General features: G+C 43.3%; 1 protein-coding gene across 3 annotated transcripts; it reads right to left on the bottom strand.

Annotated features, from left to right (window-relative positions):
• Window positions 1–1,200: 1,200 nt before the first annotated feature.
• LOC128703076 (major facilitator superfamily domain-containing protein 6-A-like) lies at window positions 1,201–18,238 on the bottom strand. 3 transcript variants are annotated; one of them, XM_070103556.1, is made up of 11 exons: window positions 18,103–18,238; window positions 14,196–14,684; window positions 13,700–13,799; window positions 12,314–12,648; window positions 11,806–11,934; window positions 10,262–10,362; window positions 6,528–6,692; window positions 4,542–4,716; window positions 3,620–3,859; window positions 2,701–2,859; window positions 1,201–1,620 (listed from the first exon to the last, which is right to left on the bottom strand). In XM_070103556.1, exons 2-11 carry the CDS (start codon window positions 14,251–14,253, stop codon window positions 1,451–1,453), a joined length of 1,632 nt encoding a protein of 543 aa, XP_069959657.1. In that variant the 5' UTR covers window positions 14,254–14,684; window positions 18,103–18,238; the 3' UTR covers window positions 1,201–1,450. The 3 variants fall into 3 exon arrangements, with proteins under 3 accessions (XP_069959657.1, XP_069959658.1, XP_069959659.1); XM_070103557.1 differs by having other exon boundaries at window positions 14,196–14,663; XM_070103558.1 differs by lacking the exon at window positions 13,700–13,799.
• Between the last annotated feature and the right edge of the window lie 1,203 nt (window positions 18,239–19,441).

Here is a 19,441-nt window from a genome sequence, read left to right as displayed (position 1 = left end):
CCTGGGGGTAAAAAATTATAGGGCAAGGGGTAAATAATTGATATATAAACCCTGAATAATTTATTTTTTTGACCTTGTTTATCTGTCCCTCTATGATGGCGTTAAATTTGTTGTATGTAAGGGGATAAATGGAGAAATACAATAAGCCGAAGGGGTTAATGATGCAGGGAAAGTTGATTATTATTATAATCAAGGGGGAAGCGTTAAACCCGGAGGATTATACAGCGCCTGGGGGGGGGGATGTGGAAGGCATTCAGGCTTAATTCGGGGAACTGGAGCACAGATCCAATTCCCTAAATCAAGAGCCCCTCACCAACATCAAGGAACCTTCCTTGAGGGGAGGGAAAGTTGAGAATCCCTGAACTACAGTAACAAGAGACATCAGTGAACCAGTGAACCAGTGAACCAGTGCTGCCTCCCTACCAGTGAACCAGTGAACCAGTGCTGCCTCCCTACCAGTGAACCAGTGAACCAGTGAACCATCACAGTGAAAGTAGAACCAGTTATCAGTATGAACCATTAAGTGAACAGTTCTATGAACCTCAAGAAGTAGCACGTATAATTATCTATGTGAAGTGCATGTATCCTCAGACGAAGTATCCACACTATCTATCCCCGGGTAAATATCACTTCAGTAGGGAGAAGTATCGAATACCTTGATGCTGGGCTAAGAATCTTGATCCCAGGTATTGTAGTTACCATCCCATTCAGTCAGATAGCGTTTCCATGGTAACAATGTCCTCCAATCAGATCGCCTCGTATTCTCAATGCGCTGTACGACCCCTAGTAATATGTACCTGATTGACTCACGAAATCGCAGTAAAACGATTGCAAACCCCACCCGTTCCGTGGTTTGTGTACCTGATTCCTATAGAAAGTGTATTCAAGGACTCCTAGTCACTACTCACTGCTTACTTTCTCCACCTTTTAGATTCTCTCCAGTTTCAAACCCCTCAAGGAAGGTTCCTTGATGTTGGTGAGGGGCTCTTGATTTAGGGAATTGGATCTGTGCTCCAGTTCCCCCAATTAACCCCTCAAGGAAGGTTCCTTGATGTTGGTGAGGGGCTCTTGATTTAGGGAATTGGATCTGTGCTCCAGTTCCCCGAATTAAGCCTGAATGCCTTCCACATCCCCCTTCCAGGCGCTGTATAATCCTCCGGGTTTAGCGCTTCCCCCTTGATTATAATAATAATAATCCAGTTTCAAACGCTTCATTTTATTTTACAAATTTTACAGAATTACGATTTTTTTGAGAATTTTCAGTGGTCGGTATTCAGTAGACACAAGTTCACATACCTTTATTATTATTATTATTATTATTATTATTATTATTATTATTATTTTTAATTATATGAAGCAACAAACCCGTGTGAGTCATTCAGCGGAGGGAGTGGTTGAGGCTGGTTTTTGGCCAATCAGGTTGTTATTGTCCCCTTCAGCTAATGTATCATTAGGAACTCTCGCTGGGGGAGACATGGGACTTTCTCTCCACTAATCCCACCTCTTCTATTTCCACCTTATCTGCCTCTTCCTTATCTTCTCCTTCCTTGCTCGTGACTTCCTCCTCTTCCACGCTCTTTTCCCTGATTCCTTCCTCATATGCTGATTCGCTGTCGACATCTGGAATGTGAAAAAAGGGAGTCAGAAGCAATACGAATCAGGCCTAAAGCCTGGCTCAGTTTATAGGAAACAGAGATAACACTGTCTTCATCGTCATCCCCTGAATCAGGGGGGAAAGAGAATCTATGAATATTGCAAATAACACACAATTAATTTGCACATAGAAGGGAGAAGCTTGTGTACTGTACCAGTCAGAGTATTATGCCTTTCTGTTCTTGTAAATATCCGAGCCGCCAAAGAAACACGGGGAATCATGCAGTAGAAATTGGAACCAAAATACCCGTGCATTTACGAGAGATCGTCCAGGTCTCTTTAACCCACAGAATCTACTAGTTACAGCAGCGAAGACAACACACAAGTGCGTTGAAATGGGGTACGAGTCATTACAGATGGGAATTACTTAAGCTTGATATATATGCTTGAGTTTGGAATGACCTTCGACGCACCATCAATTCCGGATGATCATAGTCTCATGCGGGAAACTTCGAAGACACAAATAATATAGCAATGGGCAGTCCCCAGAAACACTGAGCCAGTTAGTATCGCAGCTATTGATAGTGGAAGGCCTCGGTCAGATGACCACGTCAGAAAGTAGACCTGCGTCAGGAAAGACTTGTTCTGTTTCCTGACAAACGTTACCTAACCTCTTGGCAGTAATGATTAGCAACTCTGTCACGTCATTTGGCTTCAGGCTACGAAAATTAAAGACTTCATTCAAAATACTGCAGTGACAATTGAAAGAAAAGTAGAATCTGAAGAAAGAGGAAAAAGAATCATAGTTTGCGACAGATATTTCAGCCTACACAACGAGAAACACGAGTCAAAATAAAGTTGGAGATACCGCATATACGCAGCAGATTAACTTTGAAAAGTTATTAATTGTGAATGTGTTTCAGAAGTTTCAGAGTTTCAAACATCTTCAGATTAGATTCAGAATAAACATTCAGGAGAACACTGAAGAAGCCTACTGTGTAGGCGATACGTTTCAGAATAAAAATACCTAACTGTTGCAGAAATGTCTTATCAACCTGTCGGTATTGTATACCTCTTTCACATTCACTCGGTACCGTATATACGTACCGCGCGTTGCATTAGCAGGACACAGACGCTTCAAGAGGATATGCGTCGCTATGAAGACAAGAGCGTAGACGCCGCTGAAGACTCCCACAGTCAAGAAAGCTTTGCGGCCGCCCAGTTCCTGGAACAACCGCCCACCGACTAGGCCGCCCAAGCCAGTACCTGCAAAAAAAGATTATGACTGTGTGCAATAGTTGGGAATCTTTATTGTTGCAACGTTTCGCCCACAGTGTAAGCTTCTTCAGAGACGGGACACAGAAACAAGGGGTCACAATTGGAAGCTGAAGACTCAGATGAATCAAAGATATGTTAGGAAGTATTTCTTCAGTCACAGAGTTATCAGGAAGTGGAATAGTCTGGCAAGTGATGTAGTGGAGGCAGCAACGATGCATAGCTTTAAGACGAGGTATGATTAAGCTCATGGAGCAGGGAGAGAGAGGCCCTAGTAGCGATTAGTGAACACTATGAGGACAGTTCTATTCTTGCAGGTACAAGAGGAGGTCTTACATATACAACACATAGTTTCAGGGTTCCACGTTTTCGTTGACTTCAGATTGAGCCTTTGTTCATTATGTTCCCCCCGTCGGCGATTGTCACCGGCGGGTGGAACATTATGAACAATGCCACAATTTGGAGCCAAGGAAAGCGTGGAACACCGAGAAGAAGATGCTGTATATGCTGTGCTCTCCTGTAATAAGTGATTAGACACTAATTTCCTAATCCATGGCGCACAAAATCGTATTAACACAATTGTGAACAAACCACGGAACGGTTGAGTCTTGAACCCATGGCAAGTGACTCCTAGAACTCGCTTCCCTGTGAATTTTAAGCCTCATTTGCATTGGATAAAAGCCCTCACTCGTTCGTGATTTATTTCCCCATTTATTCATCAAAGGACACGCTTCAACTTCGACTTCCTTACCACCAAAGAACGCAGCTCCAAAAATGGCTTGTGTGGTAGCAGCAGCTCCCGGGGGAGAGATTACACTGGCGTATGAGGTTAAACAGGGGTAGGAGATGCCAAAGGAGATGCCGTGAAGGATGTCAGCTGGCAGGAACCACCAGGGGTTGCTAATGACGGAGTAGAGGTTGAGCCTCACAGCAAACCCCACCAGGGAGATGAGAAAGGCGTTAGCGTGACCGATCCTCTTGATGATGCGACCTGGTAAAGAATTAGACACGTGTAAAATCTGGGTATCTTAGATGAAAAATTAGACACACGTGCAAATCCAGAGAAAGATGGAAGATGAGGAGGAGTTTGAGGTTATCAGTGCCTAAGCCTGATGTAATAAGCACATTGACTCCAGGCTGAGGGACTGATTACCTCAAACTCTTGATCATTGAACTGAAGAAGCCACTGGTTGGCGAAACGTTTCCCCAATAAAGATACAAAAATACTGCACAAGTGTCTCATTTCTTATGTTCTAAACGAAACGCTGTTATTCTGAACGTGAGAGTCAAGACCAGGGATCCGAACACTTGCTGAGAGACGAAGGGTCAGATTACCTCATTTTTCCCTCATCAGCATCATATACTCTCTGTATTGGGATCATCTGAGTACAAATAGGAATTGCGTCTACCTGGCGCTCAGTAGACGGAGGATCAAGTCTACAACACATCTTGCACCGACTGACCCATATGGGTTTAGCTCTTAACATGAATTATATTATTAATATTATTATTTTATTATTTTTATATTATTATTATTATTATTATTATTATTATTATTATTATTATTATTATTATTATTGTACTGAACTGCAAAAGTCACTGATTGACATAACGTCATCAGAATGACGCTACGCAGGTCCACACTTATTTAATCCATCAGTGTAGCCAATCACCTGCTAGGAAGAAGAATGGCACCTCCGCCAGGAAGCACTGTACCCCCAGCACCAGTCCCAGCAGCAACTTCAAGTGTGGGAAGTCTGGGTCCCACTGCAGAGCCACATCCTCCACCAGCAGGAACTGGAAGGTCCACAACACTCCACACGTTGTCCCGATCACCACCAGTGTTATCTGTGGCGAAAACAATTTTATTTGTGTCGGAACCAATGTTATTTGTGTCAGAACTGATGTTATTTGTGTCGGAACAAATATTATTAGTGTTAGAACCGATGTTATTAGTGTCGGAGCCAATGTTATTAATGTCGGAACCAATGTTATTTGTGTCGGAACCAATGTTATTTGTGTCAGAACCAATGTTATTTGTGTCAGAACCAATGTTATTTGTGTCGGAACCAATATTATTTGTGTCAGAACTGATGTTATTAGTGTCGGAACCAGTATTATTAGTGTCGGAACCAATGTTATTTGTGACAGAACTGATGTTATTAGTGTCGGAACCAGTATTATTAGTGTCGGAACCAATATTATTTGTGTCAGAACTGATGTTATTAGTTTCGATTTATTTATTTATTTATTTATTTATTTATTTATTTATTTATTTATTTATTTGAACATGATACAGAGAAGTACAAGGAATACAATTTTTAAAGTGCAGCATGGCAAAGCCCCTTGTATGTAGAGCATTATGGGCAGGCTTAAAATTAACTTAAGATTAACTAAGCAATGATATATTCAGTGGTACAAAAATTATTGTAAACAGATAACAATTTAGTACAAATGAGTATTACAAAGACAGGTTATATGGTTATTACTGTGTTGCTGTGTAATCAGTAGAATGGAGTATTATGTTAGATAATGAAGTTAAATAGTAACAAAGTTTGATTGGGTCACAGGTTGACATTTATGAGATACAATAATGAGATACATATATGAGATACAATTTATGAGATACAATTATTCAGTATTTATTTAGTTGTGGGTGAGTAAGTGATTTTTGAGAAGAGACAAAGAGTAAGTTAAGGAGTGAGGGAGGAATGAAGGAAAGTGAGTGAGGAAGGAGAGGGTAAAGTGGAAGGCACTTGAGGGAGGAAGATAGGGATGGAAGTGGGTGCAGAAGGCAGAAATTGAAGTGGAAGGCAAGTGGGGGGAGAAAGGAGGAAAGTGGGAGACAACTGGGAAGAGAAAAGAGAGAGAGATAATGGAAAGAGAAGACAGATTCACATCCAACAGACTTAGATATAACCATATTTATTAAGATTATTGTTCATCTTCAATTAGCACTGATTACTTCCATTAATTATCTTCATTAACTATAAACATCTGTTTCGTTGTACCTCAAACCATAAAGTCATAATACTCGAAATAACCTTTAGTCACATAACTAGTACCAGAATGGTTGTGTCTAGTACCATGATGACTCTAGGAGTCACTGATTCCAAGTATCACTAATATTAGGTATCATTAAGTACTAGGGTAAGTTTGGGTTTCTCTTTTGTTTGAGAACTACAGGTGTGACTCGAGTACCAAAATAACAGGGTTTCTCTCTTGTATGACTGCAGCTACAATAACCTCGAGTACCAAGATAACAGAGTTTCTCTCCTGCATGACTGCAGCTACAATAACCTCGAGTACCAGGATAACAGGGATTCTCTCCTGTATGACTGCAGCTACAATAACCTCGAGTACCAGGATAACAGGGATTCTCTCCTGTATGACTGCAGCTACAATAACCTCGAGTACCAAGATAACAGGGTTTCTCTCCTGTATGACTGCAGCTACAATAACCTCGAGTACCAAGATAACAGGGTTTCTCTCCTGTATGACTGCAGCTACAATAACCTTGAGTACCAAGATAACAGGGTTTCTCTCCTGTATGACTGCAGCTACAATAACCTCGAGTACCAAGATAACAAGGTTTCACTCCTGTATGGGTGGAACCTACAAATGTGCCTCTAGTAACTGTGTAAATAAAGTTTTCTCACCAGTATGAGGACAACATGCGGCTGCCAAAGGGCCCGATGGACGGCACTTGGAGTCATCCTCTTGTCAGGGATTGAGAACTTGAGACGCGCTACCACCACCAGGTCAGCCATCAGGAAGACCACCGTCAGTACGTGGGCTGGCCAGTAGTCCTTCTGCAACAATCCCTGCAACAGCCCACGCAAGTGATGTAACTCTAAACATTGTCTTCTTAAAAAACAAAAGACTGTCGGGTTATATTACAAAGTTCCGCAATGAAAACATTCTAATATCTTGGGATGTTAAGATATAAAATTTGAAAGCATAAATTTAAGGGAATCGACAACCTTAGTGGTAGAGAAAAATAAAAATTAGTAAAATTCTTGACAGAAGGGTTTGTGTGTAGTTACTATCTGTCAAAGGCACTTGTCGATAGACACTTGACCTGTTGTGTTTGGTGTTTGGTGTGTGTGTGTGTGTGTGTGTGTGTGTGTGTGTGTGTGTGTTTGTGTGTTTGTATGTGTGTGGGTGTACTCACCTAGTTGAGGTTGCGGGGGTCGAGTCCGAGCTCCTGGCCCCGTCTCTTCACTGATCGCTACTAGGTCACTCTCCCTGAGCCGTGAGCTTTATCATACCTCTGCTTAAAGCTATGTATGGATCCTGCCTCCACTACATCGCTTCCCAAACTATTCCACTTACTGACTACTCTGTGGCTGAAGAAATACTTCCTAACATCCCTGTGATTCATCTGTGTCTTCAGCTTCCAACTGTGTCCCCTTGTTACTGTGTCCAATCTCTGGAACATCCTGTCTTTGTCCACCTTGTCAATTCCTCTCAGTATTTTGTATGTCGTTATCATGTCCCCCCTATCTCTCCTGTCCTCCAGTGTCGTCAGGTTGATTTCCCTTAACCTCTCCTCGTAGGACATACCTCTTAGCTCTGGGACTAGTCTTGTTGCAAACCTTTGCACTTTCTCTAGTTTCTTCACGTGCTTGGCTAGGTGTGGGTTCCAAACTGGTGCCGCATACTCCAATATGGGCCTAACGTACACGGTGTACAGGGTCCTGAATGATTCCTTATTAAGATGTCGGAATGCTGTTCTGAGGTTTGCTAGGCGCCCATATGCTGCAGCAGTTATTTGGTTGATGTGCGCTTCAGGAGATGTGCCTGGTGTTATACTCACCCCAAGATCTTTTTCCTTGAGTGAGGTTTGTAGTCTCTGACCCCCTAGACTGTACTCCGTCTGCGGCCTTCTTTGCCCTTCCCCAATCTTCATGACTTTGCACTTGGTGGGATTGAACTCCAGGAGCCAATTGCTGGACCAGGTCTGCAGCCTGTCCAGATCCCTTTGTAGTTCTGCCTGGTCTTCGATCGAGTGAATTCTTCTCATCAACTTCACGTCATCTGCAAACAGGGACACCTCAGAGTCTATTCCTTCCGTCATGTCGTTCACAAATACCAGAAACAGCACTGGTCCTAGGACTGACCCCTGCGGGACCCCGCTGGTCACAAGTGCCCACTCTGACACCTCGCCACGTACCATGACTCGCTGCTGTCTTCCTGACAAGTATTCCCTGATCCATTGTAGTGCCTTCCCTGTTATCCCTGCTTGGTCCTCCAGTTTTTGCACCAATCTCTTGTGTGGAACTGTGTCAAACGCCTTCTTGCAGTCCAAGAAAATGCAATCCACCCACCCCTCTCTCTCTTGTCTTACTGCTGTCACCATGTCATAGAACTCCAGTAGGTTTGTGACACAGGATTTCCCGTCCCTGAAACCATGTTGGCTGCTGTTGATGAGATCGTTCCTTTCTAGGTGTTCCACCACTCTTCTCCTGATAATCTTCTCCATGATTTTGCATACTATACATGTCAGTGACACTGGTCTGTAGTTTAATGCTTCATGTCTGTCTCCTTTTTTAAAGATTGGGACTACATTTGCTGTCTTCCATGCCTCAGGCAATCTCCCTGTTTCGATAGATGTATTGAATATTGTTGTTAGGGGTACACATAGCGCCTCTGCTCCCTCTCTCAATACCCATGGGGAGATGTTATCTGGCCTCATTGCCTTTGAGGTATCTAGCTCACTCAGAAGCCTCTTCACTTCTTCCTCGGTTGTGTGCACTGTGTCCAGCACTTGGTGGTGTGCCCCACCTCTCCGTCTTTCTGGAGTCCCTTCTGTCTCCTCTGTGAACACTTCTTTGAATCTCTTGTTGAGTTCTTCACATACTTCACGGTCATTTCTTGTTGTCTCTCCTCCTTCCTTCCTTAGCCTGATTACCTGGTCCTTGACTGTTGTTTTCCTCCTGATGTGGATGTACAACAGTTTCGGGTCAGATTTGGCTTTCGCTGCTATGTCATTTTCATATTGTCTTTGGGCCTCCCTTCTTATCTGTGCATATTCGTTTCTGGCTCTACGACTGTTCTCCTTATTCTCCTGGGTCCTTTGCCTTCTATATTTCTTCCATTCCCTAGCACACTTGGTTTTTGCCTCCCTGCACCTTTGGGTAAACCATGGGCTCATCCTGGCTTTTTCATTATTCCTGTTACCCTTGGGTACAAACCTCTCCTCAGCCTCCTTGCATTTTGTTGCTACATATTCCATCATCTCATTAACTGGCTTCCCTGCCAGTTCTCTGTCCCACTGAACCCCGTTCAGGTAGTTCCTCATTCCTGTGTAGTCCCCTTTCTTGTAGTTTGGCTTCATTCGTCCTGGCCTTCCTGCTTCTCCCTCCACTTGCAGCTCTACTGTGTATTCGAAGCTTAAAACCACATGGTCACTGGCCCCAAGGGGTCTTTCATATGTGATGTCCTCGATATCTGCACTACTCAAGGTGAATACTAAGTCCAGCCTTGCTGGTTCATCCTCTCCTCTCTCTCTTGTAGTGTCCCTTACGTGTTGGCACATGAAGTTTTCCAGTACCACCTCCATCATCTTAGCCCTCCATGTATCTTGGCCCCCATGTGGGTCCAAGTTCTCCCAATCGATCTCCTTGTGGTTAAAGTCACCCATGATCAGGAGCTTTGCCCTGCATGCATGAGCTCTTCTGGCCACTCTAGCCAGTGTGTCAACCATCGCTCTATTGCTCTCGTCGTACTCTTGCCTTGGCCTCCTGCTGTTCTGTGGTGGGTTATACATCACTGCTATTACCACCTTGGGACCTCCAGAGTGAAGTGTTCCCGCTATGTAATCACTTTCTTCTCCGCTGTCTCCTCTCTCCAGCTCATCAAAATTCCAGCGATTTTTGATCAGCAACGCCACTCCTCCACCCCCCCTGTTCCCTCTGTCTTTCCTCAGGATTTGGTATCCCGTTGGAAAGATGGCATCTGTTATCATACCTGTAAGCTTGGTTTCTGTGAGAGCTATGATGTCCGGTGATGCTTCTTTGACTCTTTCATGCCACTCCTCCCACTTATTTGTTATTCCATCAGCGTTTGTGTACCATACCTTCAGTTTCCTTTCCAACACTGTGGTTTGGGGGGCCTGTGAGGGTGGGAGACCTGGTGGCATACTGTGTGTGTGTGTGTGCGTATGTGCGTGTGTGTGTATGTGTGTGTGTGTGTGTGTGTGTGTGTGTGTGTGTTTGTGTGTGTGTGTGTGTACTCACCTATTTGTGGTTGCAGGGGTCGAATCATAGCTCCTGGCCCCGCCTCCTTGCTGATTGCTACTAGGTCCTTTCTCTCCCTCCCTGTGTGTGTGTGTGTGTGTGTGTGTGTGTGTGTAAGGGGTAATGAGATACAGTTACGTAACAACACTTACCTTAGAGTACCAGTCAACAAGGGCCCCAGACACAATGGCAGACAGTCCCCAGCCCACCGTCCCCCACAGCCTCTGCTGACCATACTCATGGTGGGCCGACCCTACAACCATACAAATGGCTATATACATCAATATATCCACAAGTCTTTTGGAGGCTCGAACTTGGGGCTGTGAGAATGACAGTCTGCCTTCCCAACCACTGGATTGTCACAACCACAAAGGACTGTCCTTTTCTAACTCCGAAAAAGACTCTTGATTGTTACAATCTACGTTTTCACAGTTCCTATATCAGTAAATATACATGTCACCGAATATACATTGAGAGTTTAAGTTTTTATCTATTCTAGGGATTATAGTATTCTTGGTGTTAGTGTATAGGTGAACTATGGGCTTATTAGTACTTAGTTACTGAACTCATGATAATAATAATTATAATAATAATAATAATAATAATAATAATAATAATAATCTTTATTTCTACAAGTACATGATGCAACTTATACATACCATAGCTGACATCAATGACATGCTGTATAGAAAGCCCCTCATTATGCAGAGCATTAGGATAATTTTGTCTCCCAGGATACCACCCACAACAATACATTCACGATCCCAAAGAAGAGGGAGAATGTGAAGTCCATTGTAATTCAGAATCATGTTCACATTTTTAGAACGTTCATAGTAATTAAAAATGTCTAAGATTATTTTTTTTTAATTTGCTAAAGGTTTATAGAAAAAAACAAAATGGGTTGAGTACTTCACAAGTGAAGAAGAGGTGAATTGGAGAAGGATGCTGGGAAAGTTGAGTTTGAAATTGATGCTGGTGGAGTTGACATAAAGGGAAGAGTTGAGATGGAGGATGCTGGAAGTAGTATTCTTGGAGAGGTGAGATAAAGGTTACTGGAAGCAGTGTTTTGGGAGAGGTGAGACGAAGGATGCTGGAAGCAGTATTCTGGGAGAGGTCAGATGAAGGATGCTGGAAGCAGTATTCTGGGAGAGGTCAGATGAAGGATGCTGGAAGCAGTATTCTGGGAGAGGTCAGATGAAGGATGCTGGAAGCAGTATTCTGGGAGAGGTCAGATGAAGGATGCTGGAAGCAGTATTCTGGGAGAGGTCAGATGAAGGATGCTGGAAGCAGTATTCTGGGAGAGGTCAGATGAAGGATGCTGGAAGCAGTATTCTGGGAGAGGTCAGATGAAGGATGCTGGAAGCAGTATTCTGGGAGAGGACAGATGAAGGATGCTGGAAGCAGTATTCTGGGAGAGGTCAGATGAAGGATGCTGGAAGCAGTATTCTGGGAGAGGTGAGATGAAGGATGCTGGAAGCAGTATTCTGAGAGAGGTCAGATGAAGGATGCTGGAAGCAGTATTCTGGGAGAGGTGAGATGAAGGATGCTGGAAATAGTATTCTGGGAGAGGTGAGATGAAGGATGCTGGAAGCCGTATTCTGGGAGAGGTCAGATGAAGGATGCTGTAAGCAGTATTCTGGGAGAGGTCAGATGAAGGATGCTGGGAAAGATATATAGGAACGTTACTGCAACTAACCGAGCATCTGGAAGCAGACGGTCTCCTGCAGCGTGATGACAACAACGTGGCCACAGTACTGCAGCAGAAGGTACAGGAACAGTACCCAGAACTGGTAGTGGCTCACCAGTTCCCCACCAGACAGGTACACTGTAAACTCCAATCACCAGTAAGATCTTACATTACTGAAGCTCTGTTGACACGACTAACGATTAACTTATTTGAATCATTAGCAAAGTGTGTGTGTGTGTGTGTGTGTGTGTGTGTGATCACCTGTTTGTGGTTGCAGGGGTCGATTCATAGCTCCTGGCCCCGCCTCTTCACTGATCGCTACTGCTACTGCTTCATGAGGATTATCAAACCACGTCTTAAAACTATGTATGGTTCCTGCCTCATGTGTGTGTGTGTGTGTGTGTGTGTCTTTTATAAATGTGTGATTCTTTTCACTTCTGTCTTATTATGTTTAATTCTTTTTGTGGTTGAATATTCGTATCTATCTTAAATACATTCGCAGAATTTAATATTTTACCTGTATGTGTGTGAGATGAAGATGGGCATATCTTGGCTCCCTGAGGTCCTGTGGAGACGTTAGTCACAGCCTCACCTTCGTCAGGATCCCCGCTGAGCATCTCCGAGGCGTTAGGCCAGGAGTGTCTGGAGGTCAGGGAGCCTTGCGGGTTCAAGGAACTCTTTGATGCGTTCAAAGACCCGATGAGTGTGTTATTGAAGCAGGGTGATGGAATGTGTGGAGTCCAGTACAAGCCGCTGAGAGATGCCAGCATCACAACGATACCTCCCAGGAATACTGCACGATGGCTCCTGGAACAGTCTGCGATAGCTCCTGCTGTAGTCTTGATCATCGGGCTGTAGAAAGTGAACCTTAACACATACAATATCACGTAAACCTTGTATGCAAAATCATGCAATAAAATCACAGTAAACAGATATCACAATATGCAAAATAACCACAGTGAAAAAAATAGCGAACTTTCAAGCGCTTTCGTGATTTCTCACATTATCAAGGAATTGATAATGTGAGAAATCACGAAAGCGCTTGGGGAATTTCTCTATCTTTTTACAGTGATTATTTTTCATACAAAATATAACCAATAAAAGTGTAATGAATACTATTTTTTTAAGTAATAACTCAAATGAACACATACACTGACGTTCTACGTTTGTTCTTCACCTGAGAAACACACACTCCTTACAAAAACGTAATCTTATCTCACATTTTGTATCCGCTGAAGAGGACACCAGTTGAGGGCCAAAATATATAGACTAGCTTTATCTATATAGAATATTAGAATACAATGTTATGTTTAATTTTCATCAGATTATCGTTATATTTATGGGAAATTGAGGACCCTAATATCTCCCATAAGAAAATAATTACAGCTGTATAATGATCCTAATATCGTCCATAAAGAAAGAATTATAGCTATTTAGGACCCTAATATTGAACGAGGTAACACCAGTGTATCACATAGCGTAACAACTCTACGCATCACACTGTAACACCTACGCATCACACTGTAACACCTACGCATCACACTGTAACACCTACGCATCAATCACTGTAACACCTACGCATCACACTGTAACACCTACGCATCACACTGTAACACCTACGCATCACACTGTAACACCTACACACCACACTGTAACACCTACGCATCACACTGCAACACCTACGCATCACACTGTAACACCTACGCATCACACTGTAACACCTACACACCACACTGTAACACCTACGCATCACACTGCAACACCTACGCATCACACTGTAACACCTACACACCACACTGTAACACCTACACACCACACTGTAACACCTACACACCACACTGTAACACCTACGCACCTACGCATCACACTTCAACACCTACGCACCACATAGTGTAACACCCACCTGAGTAAGGGCAATATCGTCCATATTACTCCCACTACCTGTGCTGACACCCCTTTCTGTCTGGCTATCACAGGCAAGAATGGCGTCAGTGGCCCGGTACCTAAAATGCAATTATTATTATGAATAGTAGTAGTGGTAGTAGTATTAGTTTTAGTAATAGTAATAGTATTTTGTCATTATTATTATTATTATTATTATTATTATTATTATTATTATCAAGCGTTAAATCCATAAGATGTCATAATGAGAATTTAAACTGGGAGGTAATCATGCTATAGACCCAAGGAAAAACATAGCTCCATTCCCCTGGATCAAGAGCCTTACACAGCTATCAAAGCGCATCCCTTTAAATGGAATCAGAAGTGCAATTTCTACCATGCAATTAAGCATCACAATTAAATCTACTGAAGAGGACCGCAATTAAAGGACGGAGGATCGAGCTTCCTCTACTCCTAGAGCCGAATGACTCACACGGGTTTGTCGCATCGCGACTCACCTGCAAATCTAACGAAGTAATGGATTTTCATCGGTAGCATTTTCAGGTTGATGATCATGGTTGATGGGGATGTTTAGTGTTGGTGTTGATGTGTTGACTTCCCAGTCAATCCTGCTCTGCTGACAGCTGTATCAGTCAACCCTGCTCTGCTGACAGCTGTATCAGTCAACCCTGCTCTGCTGACAGCTGTATCAGTCAACCCTGCTCTGCTGACAGCTGTATCAGTCAACCCTGCTGTCTTGGCAGCTGTATCAGTCAGTTTTGCTCTCTTGACAGCTATGTCAGTCAACTGTTTTCTACTGAGAGCTGCACCAGTTAACTCTGTTGTGTTGACAGCTATATCAATCAACTCTGCTGCGTTGATAGCTGTATCAGTCAACTCTGTTCTGCTGACAGCTGTATCGGTCAACCTTGCTGCGTTGATAGCTATATCAGTCAGCCCTATTGTATGCACAGCTGTAAACACCCCTGGAAAAATCACCTCTGCAGCTGTAATGACAAGCAAAGTACACTTATTACCCAAAAGCAGCTGTAGCAGCTGTAGCAGCTGTAGCAGCTGTAGCAGCTGTAGCAGCTGTTGCAGCTGTAGCAGCTGTTGCAGCTGTAGCAGCTGTAGCAGCTGTAGCAGCTGTTGCAGCTGTTGCAGCTGTAGCAGCTGTAGCAGCTGTAGCAGCTGTAGCAGCTGTTGCAGCTGTAGCAGCTGTAGCAGCTGTAGCAGCTGTTGCAGCTGTAGCAGCTGTAGCAGCTGTAGCAGCTGTAGCAGCTGTAGTAGCTGTTGCAGCTGTAGCAGCTGTAGCAGCTGTAGCAGCTGTTGCAGCTGTTGCAGCTGTAGCAGCTGTAGCAGCTGTAGCAGCTGTAGCAGCTGTAGCAGCTGTAGCAGCTGTTGCCAGTATTGAAGAAAGGACATGTTGCGGCACACGCTATTAGGACAACGTTTCGCCCCACGCTGAGCATTACACAAAGCGAAACGCTTGTCTCAGAAGTCGATTTCTGTGGGTCGCATCCCGGGCTGGGTGACACTTTTGGGCAAGTCTACTTGAACTTGTAAATATCATACTTGCTCTTAAAATGATAGGGTGGCCACACACGCTCCTAGAATGATAGGGTGGCCACACACGCTCCTAGAATGATAGGGTGGCCACACATGCTCCTAGAATGATAGGGTGGCCACACATGCTCCTAGAATGATAGGGTGACCACACATGCTTCTAGAATGATAGGGTGACCACACATGCTCCTAGAATGATAGGGTGGCCACACACGCCCCTAGAATGATAAGGTGGCCACACAAGATCCTAAAATGATAGGGTGGCCACACAAGTTCCTAAAATGATAGGGTGACCACACAAGTTCCTAAAATGATAGGATGGCCACACACGCTCCTAGAATGATAGGGTAGCCACACAAGTTCCTAGAATGATAGGGTGGCCACACACACTCCTAGAATGATAGGGTGGCCACACAAGTTCCTAGAATGATAGGTGGCCACGCAAGTTCCTAGAATGATAGGTGGCCACGCAAGTTCCTAGAATGATAGGGTGGCCACACAAGTTCCTAGAATGATAGGGTGGCCACACATGTTCCTAGAATGATAGGGTGGCCACACAAGTTCCTAGAATGATAGGGTGGCCACACAAGTTCCTAGAATGATAGGGTGGCCACACAAGTTCCTAGAATGATAGGGTGGCCACACAAGTTCCTAGAATGATAGGGTGGCCACACACACTCCTAGAATGATAGGGTGGCCACACAAGTTCCTAGAATGATAGGTGGCCACGCAAGTTCCTAGAATGATAGGGTGGCCACACAAGTTCCTAGAATGATAGGGTGGCCACACATGTTCCTAGAATGATAGGGTGGCCACACATGTTCCTAGAATGATAGGGTGGCCACACAAGTTCCTAGAATGATAGGGTGGCCACACACACTCCTAGAATGATAGGGTGGCCACACAAGTTCCTAGGGCTTTTCACTTATAAGAATAGGAAGGGTAACTATATATATATATATATATATATATATATATATATATATATATATATATATATATATATATATATATATATATATATATATATATATTTATATATATATATATATTTATATATATATATATATATTTATATATATATATATATATTATATATATATATATATATATATATATATATATATATATATATATATATATATATATATATATATATATATATATATATATTACATCAAGTGTCCTTCACCAACATCTAACAACCTCTCAAAAACGAAATTCAAAGCTATTGTTGACATCCTGTGAGCCTCGCTCGTATTAGAAACTGTCTACTGAAACGACTAGTGATTTTTTTTCTAAACGAGAGTTAAATTATGCTCTGGTAGGCCAGAGGATGTTGAAAAAAACGCGTGTGTGCAACACCTAGGTGTTTTTATTTCCGATATCTGTCGCTTTATTTACATCACTTACGACCTTACATCTGGTTCAGCGTTTAATACCTGTCGTCACCATGGTTGCTTTGTACCACACCATGGTTGCTTTGTACCACACCATGGTTGCTTTGTACCACACCATGGTTGCTTTGTGCCACACCATGGTTGCTTTGTACCACTCCATGGTTGCTGTGTACCACACCATTGTTGCTTTGTACCACACCATGGCTGCTTTGTACCACTCCATGGTTGCTGTGTACCACACCATTGTTGCTTTGTACCACACCATGGTTGCTTTGTACCACACCATGGTTGCTTTGTACCACACCATGGTTGCTTTGTACCACACCATGGTTGCTTTGTGCCACACCATGGTTGCTTTGTACCACTCCATGGTTGCTGTGTACCACACCATTGTTGCTTTGTACCACACCATGGCTGCTTTGTACCACTCCATGGTTGCTGTGTACCACACCATTGTTGCTTTGTACCACACCATGGGTGCTTTGTACCACACCATGGTTGCTTTGTACCACACCATGGTTGCTTTGTACCACTCCATGGTTGCTGTGTACCACACCATTGTTGCTTTGTACCACACCATGGTTGCTTTGTACCACACCATGGTTATTAATAATTAAGAAATGATTATAAATATGACTAGAATTCTTAAAGGGGTGGACCGGTAAGCCAGCGGAAGGCCTCGGTCAGATGACCTAAAGCTCCAACGGCGGGTCATCATCTGATTAAGACCTGTATCCTGACGAACCTGACCTAACCTAGCCATGGTTAGGGGGACCAAACTTCTCAACATCTCAATCAGTAAGTTCACTGTTATGAATAGAAACAAATCCAAGCTTTGCCTTCAGCAGTACGTGTGAGTCCGATACGTTTCGCCTCCGCAGCAGGCTTCTACAGTCTAGTAAATGCGAATATAACAATAGAGTAGAAGCAATTTTTCGTTATCAGTCCCTCAGTTTTTTTGGGGATGAGGTACTAAAAACTTGTCAAAGTTCAGGGACTGATTAACTCACAATAACTTCTACTGTCTCCGGTGTTATATTCGTCTGTATTCCACCGAAGAAGTCCCCTTACAGACGAAACCTTGCTGTAATAAAAATGCCCTGGTGCTGCATGTATATTATTCAAAGTCTTGTTGGTATGGTGTACCATCATACCATCAGTCATACGAGATGAGAGGATGTTTGCATAGGTCATCATCGGTCAAAAACCCAGGTCATCAGATACTACCTTGTTTCCTGATAAACAAAACACCTTTGGTACCTCGCCTCGATTGGCTTGTGTTTACGTAAGAATTTAGGCTAAGAATTCCAACCCATGACGTGGGTACGCATCCACTAATTAATCCACTTCAGAGTCCGGATCCTTAAATTTTGGCCAGAGGGGCGAGTTGATTGAGCAATGCCACTTATCCTCTTAGTACATTGCACACCATTGGTGATATCAACTTATTCCAATATACCTGTTTAGTTGCTATATCTATATTTGCGAGTTATATCTGTATTTGCAAGTACGACACCTCAACACAACAAGCACAGCGCCAGCCTCCCACACTGTCTATCACGAATGCCACCCACCGTCTACCGGTCTGGTTGACGCTATACTCTCACAGCGTAGAGAGAGATGCTCACGGCGGAATTACACCTCACTTCCATGCGTTTTTCCACACTTTCTTGGTCTAACATCATATCTTACAAGGCCGCTTCTGGATTAAGATAACACAGTAGTCTATTGTAATATATGGCCGGGAAGTACACGTGGTTTCTCAGGGGCCAGTAATTGGAAATTTTTGGCCATGTAGCAACCGGGGAGAACTCGACTGCCAAATGAGCTGTACTCAACTGTCAGGCCAGAGCTCTCCTGTGGAAGCCAGAGAGTGGGGCGAGGAATTAACATAGGATAGCTATGTTTAATGCTTATTAACTGTACCTAATAATAATAATAACAATAATAACTTCTTATTTCTTCAAGTACATGTATAGTGTATACAAACTTAGCTGACATTAGTGACGTACTATATAGAAAACCCTTTGTTATGCAAAGCATTTCGCGCAAATTATGTTAATTTTGTCCCCAGGATACGACCCACAACAGTCGACTAACAGCCACGTACCTATTTACTGCTAGGTGAACAAGGACAGCGTTAAAGAAACACACCCTAATTTTTCCACCCGTACCGGGAATCAAACCACACACCACGTGGGTCATTAAGACTGCATGCCATCTGCACTTTCACATTTGAGGGTAGCTCAACACCGTGTATACCTGGAGAAGGTTTCGGGGGTCAACGCCCCCGCGGTCCGGTCTGAGACCGGGTTATTAACGTTGCATAACTCCTGCACGCAAACATTCAAGAATACAGTATTTTGATTTATAAAATACTGTTCATAGATGTTATCAGTGTATGTAAATAGATATAGATCTCTCTTTGTATATGTATATATACTTAGCGATATCCCTCGGTGTATACACCAAGTGATATACACACCTCTTGGTATATACATATCCATGTTAACGCAGAACAATTTCTGTACGGAGGTTTGAATGCCCACACGGGTTTAACTAACAATATACGTAATAATCATCACCGCAAAGGAGGAAAGTCGTCAGCACAGACCAGAATATCAGGATCAATTTCCTGGTGTCCGCCACACGTCACTTGCGACTCCTCACTGCTAGTCCAAGGCGTCGTCTGGTGCTCTGGACACATTCCGTTTCAGCTGCGCTGTGGGGCTCATTACATCGTTATGTACTTATGTGACGGGCTAAATTAGTGTGGGGAAAGGATGTACACACCGAGG

The sequence above is a fragment of the Cherax quadricarinatus genome, chromosome 86, assembly GCF_038502225.1.
Source record: "Cherax quadricarinatus isolate ZL_2023a chromosome 86, ASM3850222v1, whole genome shotgun sequence".
Classification (NCBI taxonomy): Eukaryota; Metazoa; Arthropoda; class Malacostraca; order Decapoda; family Parastacidae; genus Cherax; species Cherax quadricarinatus.
This window is presented reverse-complemented; position numbering and strand designations above follow the sequence as displayed.